Raw genomic sequence first — 13,675 nt, forward strand, 5'->3', positions numbered from 1 at the left:
TTGACTTTGGAAAGAGGATAATAAAACATAAAGTATGTGTGAATGGTTTTTTTTTTATTTCTATCCGTTTTTAACGAAATGCTTAAACTACGTTATATGCTAAAATTTTCTTCCAGTCTTCTTAAATGATCAACGTTTGCTTCCTGAGGCGAACTGCTGTGATTCAAAATGTTGTTTTTATAAACATCTATGTTTCTCTGCGCTGCATTCATATTACTATAAGCTTCTCTTGGTATCGGTACCAATCTGTTTTGCGCGTGAAGTTTGAGATTATTCGCTATATTTAAATTACGCTCCATGTTCAAAAAAAGTCTATCGTTTGGATAAGTTGCCGGTGCAGGGGGTACTAAGAACGATGGGACGTCAGGTTTTGGCATGGTTCTAAAAAGGTTCCTGTCAAACTGACCATTACTATTTACATTGCCAATGTTATTTAATGATTTTAAAAACGGTTGATGGGTGGTTGGTACTCGGTTTGGGTAGTTGAAAATCCAAAGGCGATCCCCTACGAACATCGGCCTCGGTGTCACAATACCTAAGCTACTATAATACTGCTGTGCGAGAAGTTCAACATCGTTCGTATATTTCCTCTTCCATTTTGTGCGACGATTTTGAAACCATATTTTTATCTGAAACAAACCACATTTAAATTATAAAACTAATAAATACGTTGACTATATAGAAACGGACTAAGCAAAAAACGTCGTTATCAGAAGGTTAACGGTTCTATATGCGTCTATTATTAGTTTTACCTGTGTTTCTGTTAGTCTCAATTGCCTGGCGAGCCTCCCTCTCGCTGCGACTGAAAGATATCGGTTCTTCTCGAATTCCGCTTCCAAGCTTTTGATTTGTTGAGCGCTGAATGCAGTTCGAGCTCTTTTGCCACGAGATGTTGATGGTCCTGTCGAGTAAATTAATTATTGTACTGTTTACCTATCCATAAAATTAGCCATTGAGGTTTATTAAGCGGTTTTTTTATATTAAACCAGATTTAATTGTTTTTGTATTGTTAAAAGAAAAATAAAAAAAAATCTAAATGATATTTTTGGAAGAAGATACATTTCCACTGTCTCAGTTGAGCTATATTTAATAAAAACATTATTTTGCTACCAAGTTAACCTGCAGTTCTTACAACGCATTAGATACCTATTGAATGAAAAAATGAAATGATCTTGTTCCCGGTTGTAAACAGAGCGGACACGGCATGTCATCACCTTGCAGCTATTTTCAATAAACACCTCTTCCCTGTGAGTAATTAGTGGTAATATATCAACATGTCATTCTCCAGAGCGGATACGGCGCTATCTCGAATTGTACAAGCAGTAGTTCTCCGACTCTCACTAATGAGCTTGTAGAACCAAGAAGTTTATATATAATTACCATTAATTATTTTTTAAGCTTTGATTATATACTGGCACACAAGAAAGCCACGTTTTAATAAGTTGAAAAATAATAACAGAAACAAAAATAGACACACGGCAACACAACGTTTGTAAACGATTTATAATGTCGTGTAAACGCTACGTTTGATATACGCGGTGTCGGAATGGTTCTAGTTTCTTTATAACAATTTTACATGACTCGGTGTCATAACAAGTGTTCTTTTTAACTTTATAGATAGTATATTCTCTTAGCTACTCTATTTACAACTTTTTACTGCCGACGTTTCGACGGAAAACGCACCTTTTTTGCACTCTACATAAAACAAGTGTAGGTGGTAGTTAATATTTTATGTCATTTTATAATATTTTACAAAAGTCACAAGTGTAGAATTCGTAATATAAGCAAAATTTTCCAATTATGTACATGTTTTGTTAAACTAACTTATATTATAATATAGATTTGTAAAGATGAATGTCTATAATGCATTTTTGCTGTAATAGTGCTTATGAAAAAATTAAATCATGTTAAAAAGAAAGCAATTCAACTGACAATGCCTAGTGTGTATTATACTAAGATAACACTAACTAAGATTAACAGTTTTTTTAGATCTGTACAGACCACTGTAACCATTTATCACATCACTTCCAATTATGTAGAGTTTAATTTAATTACCTGCTAAAATTAGTTCATTCGCTTTGTTAAGTTAAAAGCGAGCAACAAAACATGAGTGAAAACTCGCTCGCGCTACCACCGACACTGGTAAAGCAATTAATGTCAATATATCGTCACATGTCAACGGTCGATGTCTTTGTTTCGCGCCTCTGTACCATTAACATAGTTATATTTGCCGACATCAAGACAACATTTTTTTAAATTTATAACCTCTATCATGCACTGCAATAAAGTGAAATATCGAATGGCTCGTCTCTTTCATCGATGCATATAAGTAGATCTCAATGGTTGACATAAACACGTTCAGAAAACCTCCCATCCGCTCTCTGGTAATAGAATTTTACAGCTTTTTAATGAGCCCAAACCGCTTACTAAATAACAGCCGCGGGACGGTTCTTTTCATCTTTATTTTCCTTTTTTCAACTCGGTGAGTAATTACAAGAGAGAAAGATTTAGCTAACGAGACTCGGGTGGAGTAGAGATTTATCTTTTTCGTAACAAATTTAGAAAATGAGACATCAATGCGCGGTTGCTCGCCCGTGTGTGCGTGTGTCCAATAAATTGTTTTATTTGTTTGTACGAACGAGACGTCAGGGAACCAATTCAAACGGCTAATTTGAGTCCAGCGCCACGAACATAAAAAACCTAGGAGATGTTTAAACGTTGACTGCTCGTAAATAAATTAGCACACGATTTTATTTTGCGATTGTTCGTTTGAAGGAGTTATTGCTGAAACTTTGAGGACACTTCTGTACTGCTCAAACCCGTCGACCGTAAACATGCAAAAAACATGTCAGTTTTGTCAGTTTAGTTTGTCATTTTTCGTAATTTGACTGTCCGGTAAAACGCTTACCTTATAACTTGGATTTAATTGATTTATTGGTTAAACGTGGAAGTTATGAACGATATTTATTTTTATTAATGTATTTTTAGATAAGTCTTTTTGTTTTTTTTATTGTTTATATATTCATATATCAATATCACTACGCGAACTTAAACATATTTCAAACTCAATCTTAAATATTATCATTTCAAAAACATGTTAATAAAAAATATAACTTTGACTCGGAAACATTTAAAAAAGTCAATATTATTTTGGTTGTGCGCTAACAGACTTACAACTCAAATAACAGTTAATTGGCGCCAAAAATACACATGACGCGCAGAGGCAGAGCCAAATGCATGGCGTATAATGTCAAATGGCTCGTGAAGGCGCGAAGTTACACAAAGTTTTTTCAAATTAATTACCGTTGCTCGTGTTACTGCAGCTCGTTTTACAATGATCAATCCTTCGTTTCACATTAAATAGACAGCTGAGGTTTATCTAATAATATTTCCGTTGTATTCGATAAAAAATACTCCAGTTGCTTTGTTAAAAATACACGTAAAATCACGAAATGTTCAGGTAAAAATTAACTACGAGTAAATCTAACTTACCGACCAAATTTTAATATCGAATCTAAACTTTTAACATTTAATTACATTAAGAGCTAAAGATATCGGCATCATTAGTATGGTTACTGATTTCAGTCATCTAACGGTCGAAGAGCCCGCAGCAACATTAGGCTACTCCACGAATGACCCGATCACACAGAATATAGGCGTGAAATGCAAGTATTTCTGCGTTTCACCTGATCATACTTGATCCAGAGGACAAATATTAGCCTTAATAATAAATCTAATAATTCTTTATTAGAGAACGATTGTACCATTTCCTTCTAGAAGAAAGTGCAGGGTATACAATGCATAGAAAAGGGAAATATACCTTTTTTGTACATTTTTTTTAGAAAAGGGGGCAAACGAGCGGTGGGAACACAGAGGTGGTCAACGACGCCTATGGACATCCGCAACACCAGAGAAACTATAGACGCGTTGCTTGCCACGGAAATGGTAGGCCTTCTTGAACCCTAAGTTTGTTTGGAAATACCTCTGAAGACAGACTGATTTACAATGCCGCAATGCGAGGCAGAAATCAGCCAACGAGATGGTGTGGATGGTACCTGGCTGTCTGTCGTATCTTCCGATGTCGAAATACGCGGCAGAAATCTCTACATTCTAAGCGGATAGCAGTTAAGGTGTGTAAAATGAATACAACGCAGCTCTTAAATGAGCTTGTATGAATTGGTGATACACGACTACTTTATTTTTATTCTTTTTCTTTCGTTTGCACTACTAACTGCTATCTTATTAGCTATATGTAGGAAGAGGCGGATTTCCGCGACTGTACTTGCATCCCAGATTCAGATTCAGATTCAATCGCTCAGCACACTCTATTCCGTCATTATAATTTCCTACATAACACGATTCAATAATTTACGTTAAGTTCTACGATTTTTATGTTTGTGTTATTGAGCAAGCTACTGAACAGTGAAATAGGAATATGTATTGAATTTACGTAAATGAGAGCATTTTCAATTTAAAAGAAAATAGCAATTTTGGAAAAGTTATAAAATATATTAGTCTAATTTACTAAGTTATAGTTTTCGTAAATATTTGATCTAGACCATTATTTAATTTTTCTACTCTACAGTCTACAATGAAAATTACGCGTTCTAATAATTTTCCATGAGGATATTTTTTTTTACTATGGTATTAAAAAACATCTTACTTAGATGATATCTAGATTATAAGTAAAATGTATTTTAACGCTGCGGATAAGGTAAATAGTAAGTAATAAGTACTTATATTTTTACATCAACAAATCCAACCGCTTTAAATTTTTATTTCCCCCGGGATTTTGATTATAACTAAGTATACCTTTATTTTGTGCTATCAAATATGTTGAGAAACGTATTTTTTTTTCTTGGAACCAGTATATCCAAAACATTTCTAGCGTTCATGTTTAACTAATGAACTGTTCGGTATTTAAATCTTTATTATTGAATTACTTGTAATAATAAACTTACCTGGTTGTTGATAATCAGGCGACTTGACATCCGCGAAATCATGGCAATCGTCTGCGGTCGAGATTTCTACGTCTACTTGTTCAGAACTATCGCTAGCTTTGTCGTCATCGTCTTCTGAACCATGAGTCTTTTCTCTATTACACAAATCTTCATAGAAATTCACTGAGTTTGCGCCCGCGAAGTTATTAATGTCTTCCGATTTGTTACTTTCTTCTTCAACCCGCTTTTCAAATTTGTCAGCCAGTAAATTGTCAATCGAAAATGTAAGTTTAGTTTCCGATTTATCCACTTTAGGGTCTGGTGTTTTCATTTCTTCCACTTCCATTGCATCGCTTAGTTCCAAAGACATAACTTTATTCTCACTATTCACAGAGGACTCCTACGTCCGTACCCTGTAGAGTCGAGGAACATTTTAAAACTTTAGAATCCAAAACACTTTTTCTTCTCCATGTCTGATTTAGTGTCGGGTAACTCACACACGATAATAATTTAAACCAATTCGAAACTCTAACGACGCGTTTTTGTCAAATTGGATCGCTGAAACGACTGCGAGTCGAGAATGTTAACTGCCTCTTCTGAAAAGCATAGCCGACGATGCGCCTTTAATTGTGTCCCCCTTATTCTTTAGACAATAGAGTTCAAAATCTTTCAAAAGGGTAAGATTTATCGTCTGGTTGGGATACCGTCGATCGAAATTAAGATGGAAAACCTCGACTAATGGGCGTCTTTGTGGATGACAATATTGTATGCCACATTTAGTGGCTTCACGATATATTTTAACTTCTATTGGCTTAAAATAAAGTTCAAAATCGAGTATTGTTTCTTAAACGATGCAAATAGCTCTCGAAGACGGTAGTGTGATATAATTAGCAATAAACCAATGAGGGCGCTGTGGGCGTGTCGGTACGGGCACGGATGCGCCCGCGCACGTCTCCCCGTACATCAAATTGGGATTTATTTAAGGAACCGCTTGAGATATGCGCATCTTCATTAATTGTGATAATTATTTAGTTAGTCGGTGTAATTGGACGCGTCACGTATGCGGGGCGGCGCACAGCATCCCGCCGAGGGGTTATTTATAACAGGACGATCGTTATTTATTGATAATTATTGTCGCGGTAATCACTTACGTTGTAATTGGGCTTAAAACTATCACATCATGTTTAAAATACGAACAATTTGCACCAGATTAATGATACAAAATGAAGTGGGATTTCAATTTCAAGGATTATTTCTAGCATTTATTAGCACCTAGCACTCACCGTCGCAAAATTTTAAATACGAACAACGTAAGTTGCATTGTATAAATAATGATTCTTTTAGTTCTATCAAGTTAAAGAACTATTGTTGGTAATAGTTTACACCACAGAAAAAGTAGAGTATCGATACGATATTATAGGTACGTACCTTTATTTCGCTGCATAATGAATGGGTTTTGTTATTTTTAAGTTGCAGAGTAGACTTACAATATTACTTTTCATTATAAATAGAGAGGCTGGAGGATCCGTACAACAAACTTTTTTTTAATTTATTGGCAGTAGGTATATCGAAGTACTTCCAAGAAGTAAAAAAAAAAGTTTGAAAAATATCCAACTTATTATATTTTATTGTACTTTAAGTAATTTTAAAGTCGTTCACAAATTTTAGAACGTAAAGAAAAACTGAATCTTGGATCATATATTTTAGGGCTACCTAATATTATACAAAAACATTATTAAACAAAGCCACGAAGGTATCACACCTATATCGTATTCCCTTGCAAATTGTTAGATATGCAGATAATTAATCTGTTAAACTAGAAACAGCAATCTTGCCAACATAAGACAGTGCCAAGATCTAATAGAGCCGAAACTAATGTTCCTCATATTAAAAGCAATAAATTAAAAATAAAAAACACGTCCCTGTTGCCCCTTCAAATAACCGACATATTTTGTCATAATTAGGCTCGCTCTGTGGCGCTTCTTTTTTTTTCGCTTAATTTTTTTGTTGACAGTGATTTATTGCGATCGCTCTGTTAGCCTACCATTCGCTAACTGAACCTATCGAAAGTTTGTATAAAATATTTTAGTATCATTAAGTTTTTTTTTTTACATAAATAATAGCAGACAATAAGAAATTCTACAATGGTAAACATAAGTAAACGGTAAACGACTACAAATTAGTCAAACATTAGAGTGAAACATTTTCGAGCTTGATCTTTATGTTATTTTTAACACAATAGTTACATATTATTGATCCCACTGTATGTTCTATATCACATCATAATGCCTGGTTTACATTTGGCTAGTGCAGTTGAACAGTAGTGCAGGCTTGGAATGGACTGAAGGGTATCACTGACGACACTTAGTGATTACTTTATGCTGGCGCTGACCAAGGCTATAGCTTACTTTACTGATCTAATGTAAACCAGGTCTGACTCTTCATGGTCATGACAATCTTATTTAAATCTTAAGCATAACAGTGCGCTTCCTCGTACATCTGTGTCAGTTTTTTTTGTCGTTTTTATTTTTTAACTCATTTCAATGAATGAAATTATTGGACGAAACTATTTAATTGTTTCAAGAATCTTACTTTTGACTAATATTATAAATGAAAGTTTAGATGTATGTTTGTTAGAGTTTGTAGCTTAAATTGCTGAATGTGTCTCGATGAAATTTAGCATAGATGTAGACTATAGTCTGCAAGAACACATAGGCTACTTGGTTTTTTTCATTTTTAATTCCAGGCGGACCGAGCCGCGGGCGAAAGCTAGTAATATATTAAATAAACTATTCTCTACAACATTGTTTCCGGCAATAAGTTCCTAAAGGTGCATAAAAAGTTAAATATTTGACAAGTCGGCGCTGGGACTTGTTTCCGCATATTTGACTGGGGAATGCGAACTTTCAACCCTGGCGCTTCTAAATTGCTTCGGTATGTGGCGCGAGCGTGTCGCTTACAATGATTTACACGTGTAGGGGACGGCCCAGTTTGTTCACAAACTTAATTAGACCGGCACCGATGGATACGAGAGAAGTTCAATGAAACAAAATACTGTCGAAAATACGCCTAAGTAGGATAGACTAAGATTATTATATTTCAAAGGGACCAGTTTACACGATTTTCGCGGTTATTGTAATTCTGAATGGCTTATTGGGATTTGCTATATATCCCAAATATCTTGTCTCTTAAAGTGATTCTCCCTCGATTTATATTTTTATCCAATCTCTGGATTAGTGTCCGAGAGGTACCAACGATTCGTCAGACTGACCGATTTGCGTGTGACGTCACTGTATGTCATGGGATAACACCACTGAATGCAGTCAACTGTCTTTATTCTTGATCCCGTTACTTGAAGTTCCAAAATTCGCGAGAAAAAGCGCGCGTCTAATAATTTAGTAGCTGTTCATTGCTTGCACGTAAGCCTTGCTAATGAGGCGAAGAAAATTAACTTTATTTTATTAGGGCAGCAAATGGTTTATTTTAAAAAGTGGAGCTATAAAATCTATAACATCTAGAAAATCTCATCAATGAACTTTTATTTTGGTAGGTAGTAAAGGTATAGAAAAAATAAAGAAAAAAGTATGTTTAAATAATTTTTATTACTCTTTTCTCCTTTTCTTCTTTTTAGACTTTGTAATAGATGCAGAGTTTAAGTCATCACAGTCTGGAAATAAATCATCTAAAGTCAGCTCACTTATATCACTTGCATCTTCAGAATTTTCTTTCTCTCTTGAATCATCATTCTGTCGTTTTATAGTAGTTTTTTTCTTATTCTTAACATTTACAATGTTATCTACTGGCTGGTATGACATTTTTTTTTCTTTTTTATTAGTTTTACATGTTTGAAGTAGATCCTCTTCACCATGATTATTATTACGATTACTTTGAGGTTCTTTTCCTTCCAAGTCTTTATGGCAGAGTTTTTTCTTTTTCTTTTTAATTTTAACAGGCATACTGTCAACATCACTATCTAAACTATTGTTTTCAACAACTTGATCATTGATTTCTCCCACTTGGTCTTTATTTTTTCCTTTCTTTGTATGTGAGTAACCATTATATTTATCTTGATTTAATAGCATTTGCTCTTGTTGCTCTATTCTTGCTAATTTTCCCAATGCTTTAAGTCCATGGCGTGCACCTCTGCAAATTACATAAATTATATTTAAGTTATTTAAAAAAAATTATGGTACATCAATTTAAAATACTGTGTTATGTGAGTTTTTACTACTTATCAAGGGAGTGCCTGAAGAGATTTCACAGATATTTGTTATAGATGTAACCTGGCCAAACACATAGGCTTTTAAGCATTTTTATAATTGGGCATGGTTGGAGTCACAGCAAAAGCAAGTTACTAATAGTTAAATACATTTTTTTGTTAAGAAAGATGTAGGAATAGAAAAGTAACTTACTTATGTGCTGTTCTGCCTCCACACGCAGCAAATAATTCTTCATCGGTCATTTTAAAAACATCCTTTACAGTTGTCTCATTTTCTGAATCACTTTCTTCAACATCCTCAAGTTTAGAACCTCCATTATTTAATATGGCTTTTTTCACAAAGAAATCTGTATACCCTTGATCAGGTTTATCACCTTTCTTTGTTCTTTTAATTTTCCAAGTATTATTTGTTATTTCAAATTCTGATGAGTCCTTTTGTTTGATTCTTTTTGTTTTCCCATTTTTATTTTCGACCTTAAATAACGTAAAATTATCTTAAGTAAACATTAACATTTTTGTTTGTTTACTTTAAATATTACAATTCGATTTTAACACTTTAATGACATTCCAAACAAAATAGTATTCAAAGAATTTTAACAAATTAAAAAAGGAACATGTATACCTCCAAGTTCATTGCGGCCTTATTGTATAAGTCATTCCACCAATGCTCTGTGAAATCGGCTGCGGCATCATGACCAACTCCTGCTACACTCCTTTTTAGCTTTGGTTTGAGTGCTTCTGATATTCCATTTTCATACTTCCCAAGTCCTTTGCCTAGAAACAAGTATTTTAACATTAACAGAGATGTATCAAGACAATCAATTTAATTAATTTAAAATCAGTATACTTCTGTGTTTACCTGCGCTCCAACCATACTTTTCCAATTGCTTTCTTGCAAAATCCATGATATACAAATATCGATTTATTTTCTATGATTAAAACGTATAAATAACCTAATCCTTAAAATTGTATTATAAGTAAACAAAAGTTTTATCGATGTATGAAAATTGTAAATCATAAATTTGAGAAACAAATAATTAATTGCAAATTAAACTATTCAACTATTCTTTGCATTTTAAACAAACTTTTTATAGAATGCACGCACAATTGTCCCGAATCCAAACACATGTTGATGAATTACTGACATTGACAGCTCGAAAGCGACAAAACGCTGCACTAGCGGCATGGTCTTTAGCCAAAAGTATACCACTTTCTCATAATGCATGTTTATTTAGTTAGACACAGACTGGGACAATCCTAAACTAAATAAAAAGCAGTAACTGGAATGAAATTGTATCACAATCTATATTTAAAACGTTAACAAATGTCCATCCATTTGTAGTTTCTGTTTTATTTCTGAAGTCTTGCTTTACTTTGTCTTTATATCGTTCAAATCATCAATTGTCGATTCAGTATAACTAAAACATAAAATAAAATAACAGTTATGATTCAATGTTGAATTTAAAAAAAAATAGGTTTATGAGAAAAGCTTGATTGGATGACAGAGCGACCATAAAACATTTATTATTTAATAATAATTTTTTTGCTTGCCTTTAATATTAAGAGCAATTAGTTTCATATTGCATAATTTTAAGTTATCAAGTTAAATTTCCATTTTTGCCACCCTTACCATCAGGTGTACATCAGATCAATATGGAAAAAAAGTATTGAAATTCTCAAATACAAACTCTAAATTATTTCTTAATAGCGGAAAAGTGATCATAGTTTTTTTCTCTCTGTGACCTTTCCAAGTACGGCAGTCCATGACTTCCTGTGGATGAGTAATTTTCAAACATTTGATTGAACAGAAGTTCTTCCTTAAAATTTTTCATGAAGTACACCCAACACTTGATTCTTTCATTCTCAGTTGTACCACTAGAAAAAGTAATAACTTTTTATTATTTATGTTGCGTTAATGCGAATGACGCCTAATTTCATGTTAGAATATACACATATCTTAAGGAACTTTTCAACAAGGACAAACATATCTTGTATGAAAAATAGAAAAAATCCAAAGTGTAGGGGTGATAATACTTAAGTCACAATATAATGTTATTATTTGTTTCTTATATTAATACCCCATGGTATGCAGTATAATAAGTATTCAAACTATATATACATACGGTCTTTTAATATCTATATCATCTATCTCTCTTATATAGTAATTTGGATGATCCTCAAGTTTGTCCAAATTGCTCATCATTTTTTCATCAACCTCATACACCTCCCCTATAAAGTATAGTTTATTAGCAAGTCTACTAAACACATTCCATGACAAAACAATTTTGAATGCAAGTGAACTCACAAAGCGAGTTGGTGGCAGTGAATGTGTTTAACAGAGCATGTATTAATACTTTTCAATAAATAAAAATATGGGTGAAAGTGAATTGATGTGTGAACATTAATGAAAAGATGATGATGAAAACCTTTAATTATAAAGTAAAGTAAATAATAAAACCTTGTACATGATGTCCAACTCCGGGTTTATATAGTACAAATGGGATATTATATTTAGTTCCAATAATCAAAGGATATTTCTTGCATGTTTGTCCATTGGCTATAAATTTGCTTACACCATTTTTGCTATCAGTCAACCAATAGTGATTCGGTTCTTTCTTTTTTAGTGTACCATATACAAAGACCTTTTCACTCATCTAAAAAGTTTCATATAGGGATATTTATTATTTATGTGGCACAGATATGGAATCGGTTGGATAATTAATGAAATCATATTTCTTTTTTTCTAGTGCCCTTTATAAGTCCTTTATAATAAGGCATCTGACTATGCAGTTTATATTAGGCAGGGAACATTAAAAATTATGGTTCCTTGGTACACCATTAACCATAATACACTAGGGTAATACTTTACAACAGTGAATCATGCCAAATTTTAATAAATTTATTTTAAATATGAAATTATCTCATTTACATTGTTATATTTGTTTTGGGGTCGTAATTTAATTCGAAGAAACTATAATTATTTCCTTTCATACTTTCCCAGTGTAACGTTTAAATTCACATTTTTACGTTTACATAAATGTCACTTTTTTGTAATAAAATTGGTCCGAATTTCTATATTAAAAACAACAAACATGCTATTAAACATCTCCCTTAACCTAACCTATACTACCTACTGTTAGTTTTCGACTTAATTTAAAAAGTTCTAAAAATAACCTAGCTATTCAGCTTGATTTTAACATAATTTAACATGTTATAAACCTAACCTATCCAATTCATTTTTTCCCGTGTTTCAAAAATTATCCAGCTTGTTACGCAACCTATGCGGTTTATTATGATTTTTTAAATTTCATCTTTTTTAAAGAGATCATTTTTTATCGCATAAAGTATATTTTCACAAAGAATCAGAAATTATATGCTATTATACTTACCTTTCTAAAATGATTTAAATAACTTGTGGAAGGGGTTTTTATAAGTATTTGAAATCTTGTAACTATCATGTGGTATTATTATTAGAGATAAGTACAAACAATCTTATACTAATAAATCAATCAATCTTATATTACAAAAGAGATATGGTATTTTTGTGTAAACTGTCTAATAGAATTATTATAATGTGGTAATTCTTTTGCTCTTCCCAGTATGATTTTCAGAATTTAAATATTTTCTTTATTTAGGAATTTTTATTACATTGACGTTTGTTAGTTTGATTTGACTTTGACTTAAACAAAAAATATTGAACAACATACGCATGTTACGGTAAATATAATTAATTTCTTTCATAATTTACGGGTATTATTTATAATATCTAACAATGAAAGTAAAAGGTAAAAAGTAAGAAATTCATCACATTTACCCGTGATTATACATAACAAAAAAACAAACTGCATAGGTTACGTTAGGTTAGAACATGATAAATAAATTTAAAAACAAACTGTCAAGCGAAAACTTTGTATCAGTCTACTAGCTTTTACCCGCGACTTCATCCGTACATAATGAAAAAAAAATACAAAGCATAATAATTTTTCAAAATATATCGTATACTAGTTGTTTCCGCCGCCAGCGTAATAAACGTGAGTTCTGTGTGTTAGCCGGATAATAATTAGTTTAAAACTTATTACTAGTTGAAAATATATAAAAAAAGTGGATTTCTTACTTTTTCTGATGTGAGTAGTGAATTATTCTTTTATCGTAAATTATAAACCAACGGGGATAGAACTTTTGTGACATTGACAGTGGAGCGCCTGGTAATTTTTAGAGTTACTGCTAACCTAAAAATCCCCATCTTTCGAAATTCTTCCATCCCAAAACAAAACCGGACATTATGTTAACGATTTGCAACTCATTGCCCAAGTGCCCGTAGTAATTGTGTACTATCTGAACTGATACACCTTATATTCAAGCAAATACTAGGTATAGTTTATATTTTTTGTTTAATATTGGATTGTGTTCATTAAATAACAATAACGAGTTATTGTAAGATAGCATCAACATGCTCATGACCCTAATGTCAGCAACTAAAATCAAATTAACACACGTGATAATTTATCTGGAATTT

At 32.6% G+C, this 13,675-nt stretch overlaps 3 protein-coding genes across 5 annotated transcripts; all 3 read right to left on the bottom strand.

Annotated features, from left to right (window-relative positions):
• Window positions 1–70: 70 nt before the first annotated feature.
• On the bottom strand, window positions 71–5,500 carry LOC106101848 (homeobox protein MSH-B). The gene is made up of 3 exons (XM_013281189.1): window positions 4,962–5,500; window positions 753–901; window positions 71–629 (listed from the first exon to the last, which is right to left on the bottom strand). Exons 1-3 carry the CDS (start codon window positions 5,308–5,310, stop codon window positions 93–95), a joined length of 1,035 nt encoding a protein of 344 aa, XP_013136643.1. The 5' UTR covers window positions 5,311–5,500; the 3' UTR covers window positions 71–92.
• Window positions 5,501–8,523: 3,023 nt separating this feature from the next.
• On the bottom strand, window positions 8,524–10,342 carry LOC106101926 (G patch domain-containing protein 4). Its single transcript, XM_013281301.1, has 4 exons — window positions 10,019–10,342; window positions 9,782–9,933; window positions 9,353–9,633; window positions 8,524–9,083 (listed from the first exon to the last, which is right to left on the bottom strand). Exons 1-4 carry the CDS (start codon window positions 10,062–10,064, stop codon window positions 8,543–8,545), a joined length of 1,020 nt encoding a protein of 339 aa, XP_013136755.1. The 5' UTR covers window positions 10,065–10,342; the 3' UTR covers window positions 8,524–8,542.
• A 98-nt stretch (window positions 10,343–10,440) lies between these two features.
• LOC106101927 (putative gamma-glutamylcyclotransferase CG2811) lies at window positions 10,441–13,517 on the bottom strand. Of its 3 annotated transcripts, none has more exons than XM_013281304.1 (5): window positions 12,549–12,857; window positions 11,618–11,813; window positions 11,283–11,388; window positions 10,848–11,034; window positions 10,441–10,577 (listed from the first exon to the last, which is right to left on the bottom strand). In XM_013281304.1, the coding sequence occupies exons 1-4, from the start codon at window positions 12,615–12,617 to the stop codon at window positions 10,854–10,856; spliced, it is 552 nt and encodes a 183-aa protein (XP_013136758.1). In that variant the 5' UTR covers window positions 12,618–12,857; the 3' UTR covers window positions 10,441–10,577; window positions 10,848–10,853. The 3 variants fall into 3 exon arrangements, with proteins under 3 accessions (XP_013136758.1, XP_013136757.1, XP_013136759.1); XM_013281303.1 differs by having other exon boundaries at window positions 10,903–11,034; window positions 12,549–12,853; XM_013281305.1 differs by lacking the exons at window positions 10,441–10,577; window positions 12,549–12,857 and adding an exon at window positions 13,274–13,517 and having other exon boundaries at window positions 10,616–11,034.
• Between the last annotated feature and the right edge of the window lie 158 nt (window positions 13,518–13,675).

Source organism: Papilio polytes, unplaced genomic scaffold (genome assembly GCF_000836215.1).
Source record: "Papilio polytes unplaced genomic scaffold, Ppol_1.0 DF823935.1, whole genome shotgun sequence".
Classification (NCBI taxonomy): domain Eukaryota; kingdom Metazoa; phylum Arthropoda; class Insecta; order Lepidoptera; family Papilionidae; genus Papilio; species Papilio polytes.

Excerpts from the sequence above, each read along its gene's own strand:
- LOC106101927 (XM_013281304.1), bottom strand. The coding sequence starts at position 12,617 with ATGATAGTTACAAGATTTCAAATACTTATAAAAACCCCTTCCACAAGT. Across the intron at positions 11,814-12,548 it reads ATTTAAATCATTTTAGAAAG|ATGAGTGAAAAGGTCTTTGT; the intron begins GTAAGTATAATA and ends GAAACTTTTTAG. Across the intron at positions 11,389-11,617 it reads AGTTGGACATCATGTACAAG|GGGAGGTGTATGAGGTTGAT; the intron begins GTTTTATTATTT and ends TATACTTTATAG.
- LOC106101848 (XM_013281189.1), bottom strand. The coding sequence starts at position 5,310 with ATGTCTTTGGAACTAAGCGATGCAATGGAAGTGGAAGAAATGAAAACA. Across the intron at positions 902-4,961 it reads GCCTGATTATCAACAACCAG|GACCATCAACATCTCGTGGC; the intron begins GTAAGTTTATTA and ends TTTACTCGACAG. Across the intron at positions 630-752 it reads TGAGACTAACAGAAACACAG|ATAAAAATATGGTTTCAAAA; the intron begins GTAAAACTAATA and ends GGTTTGTTTCAG.
- LOC106101926 (XM_013281301.1), bottom strand. The coding sequence starts at position 10,064 with ATGGATTTTGCAAGAAAGCAATTGGAAAAGTATGGTTGGAGCGCAG. Across the intron at positions 9,634-9,781 it reads AGGCCGCAATGAACTTGGAG|GTCGAAAATAAAAATGGGAA; the intron begins GTATACATGTTC and ends ACGTTATTTAAG. Across the intron at positions 9,084-9,352 it reads GGAGGCAGAACAGCACATAA|AGGTGCACGCCATGGACTTA; the intron begins GTAAGTTACTTT and ends TGTAATTTGCAG.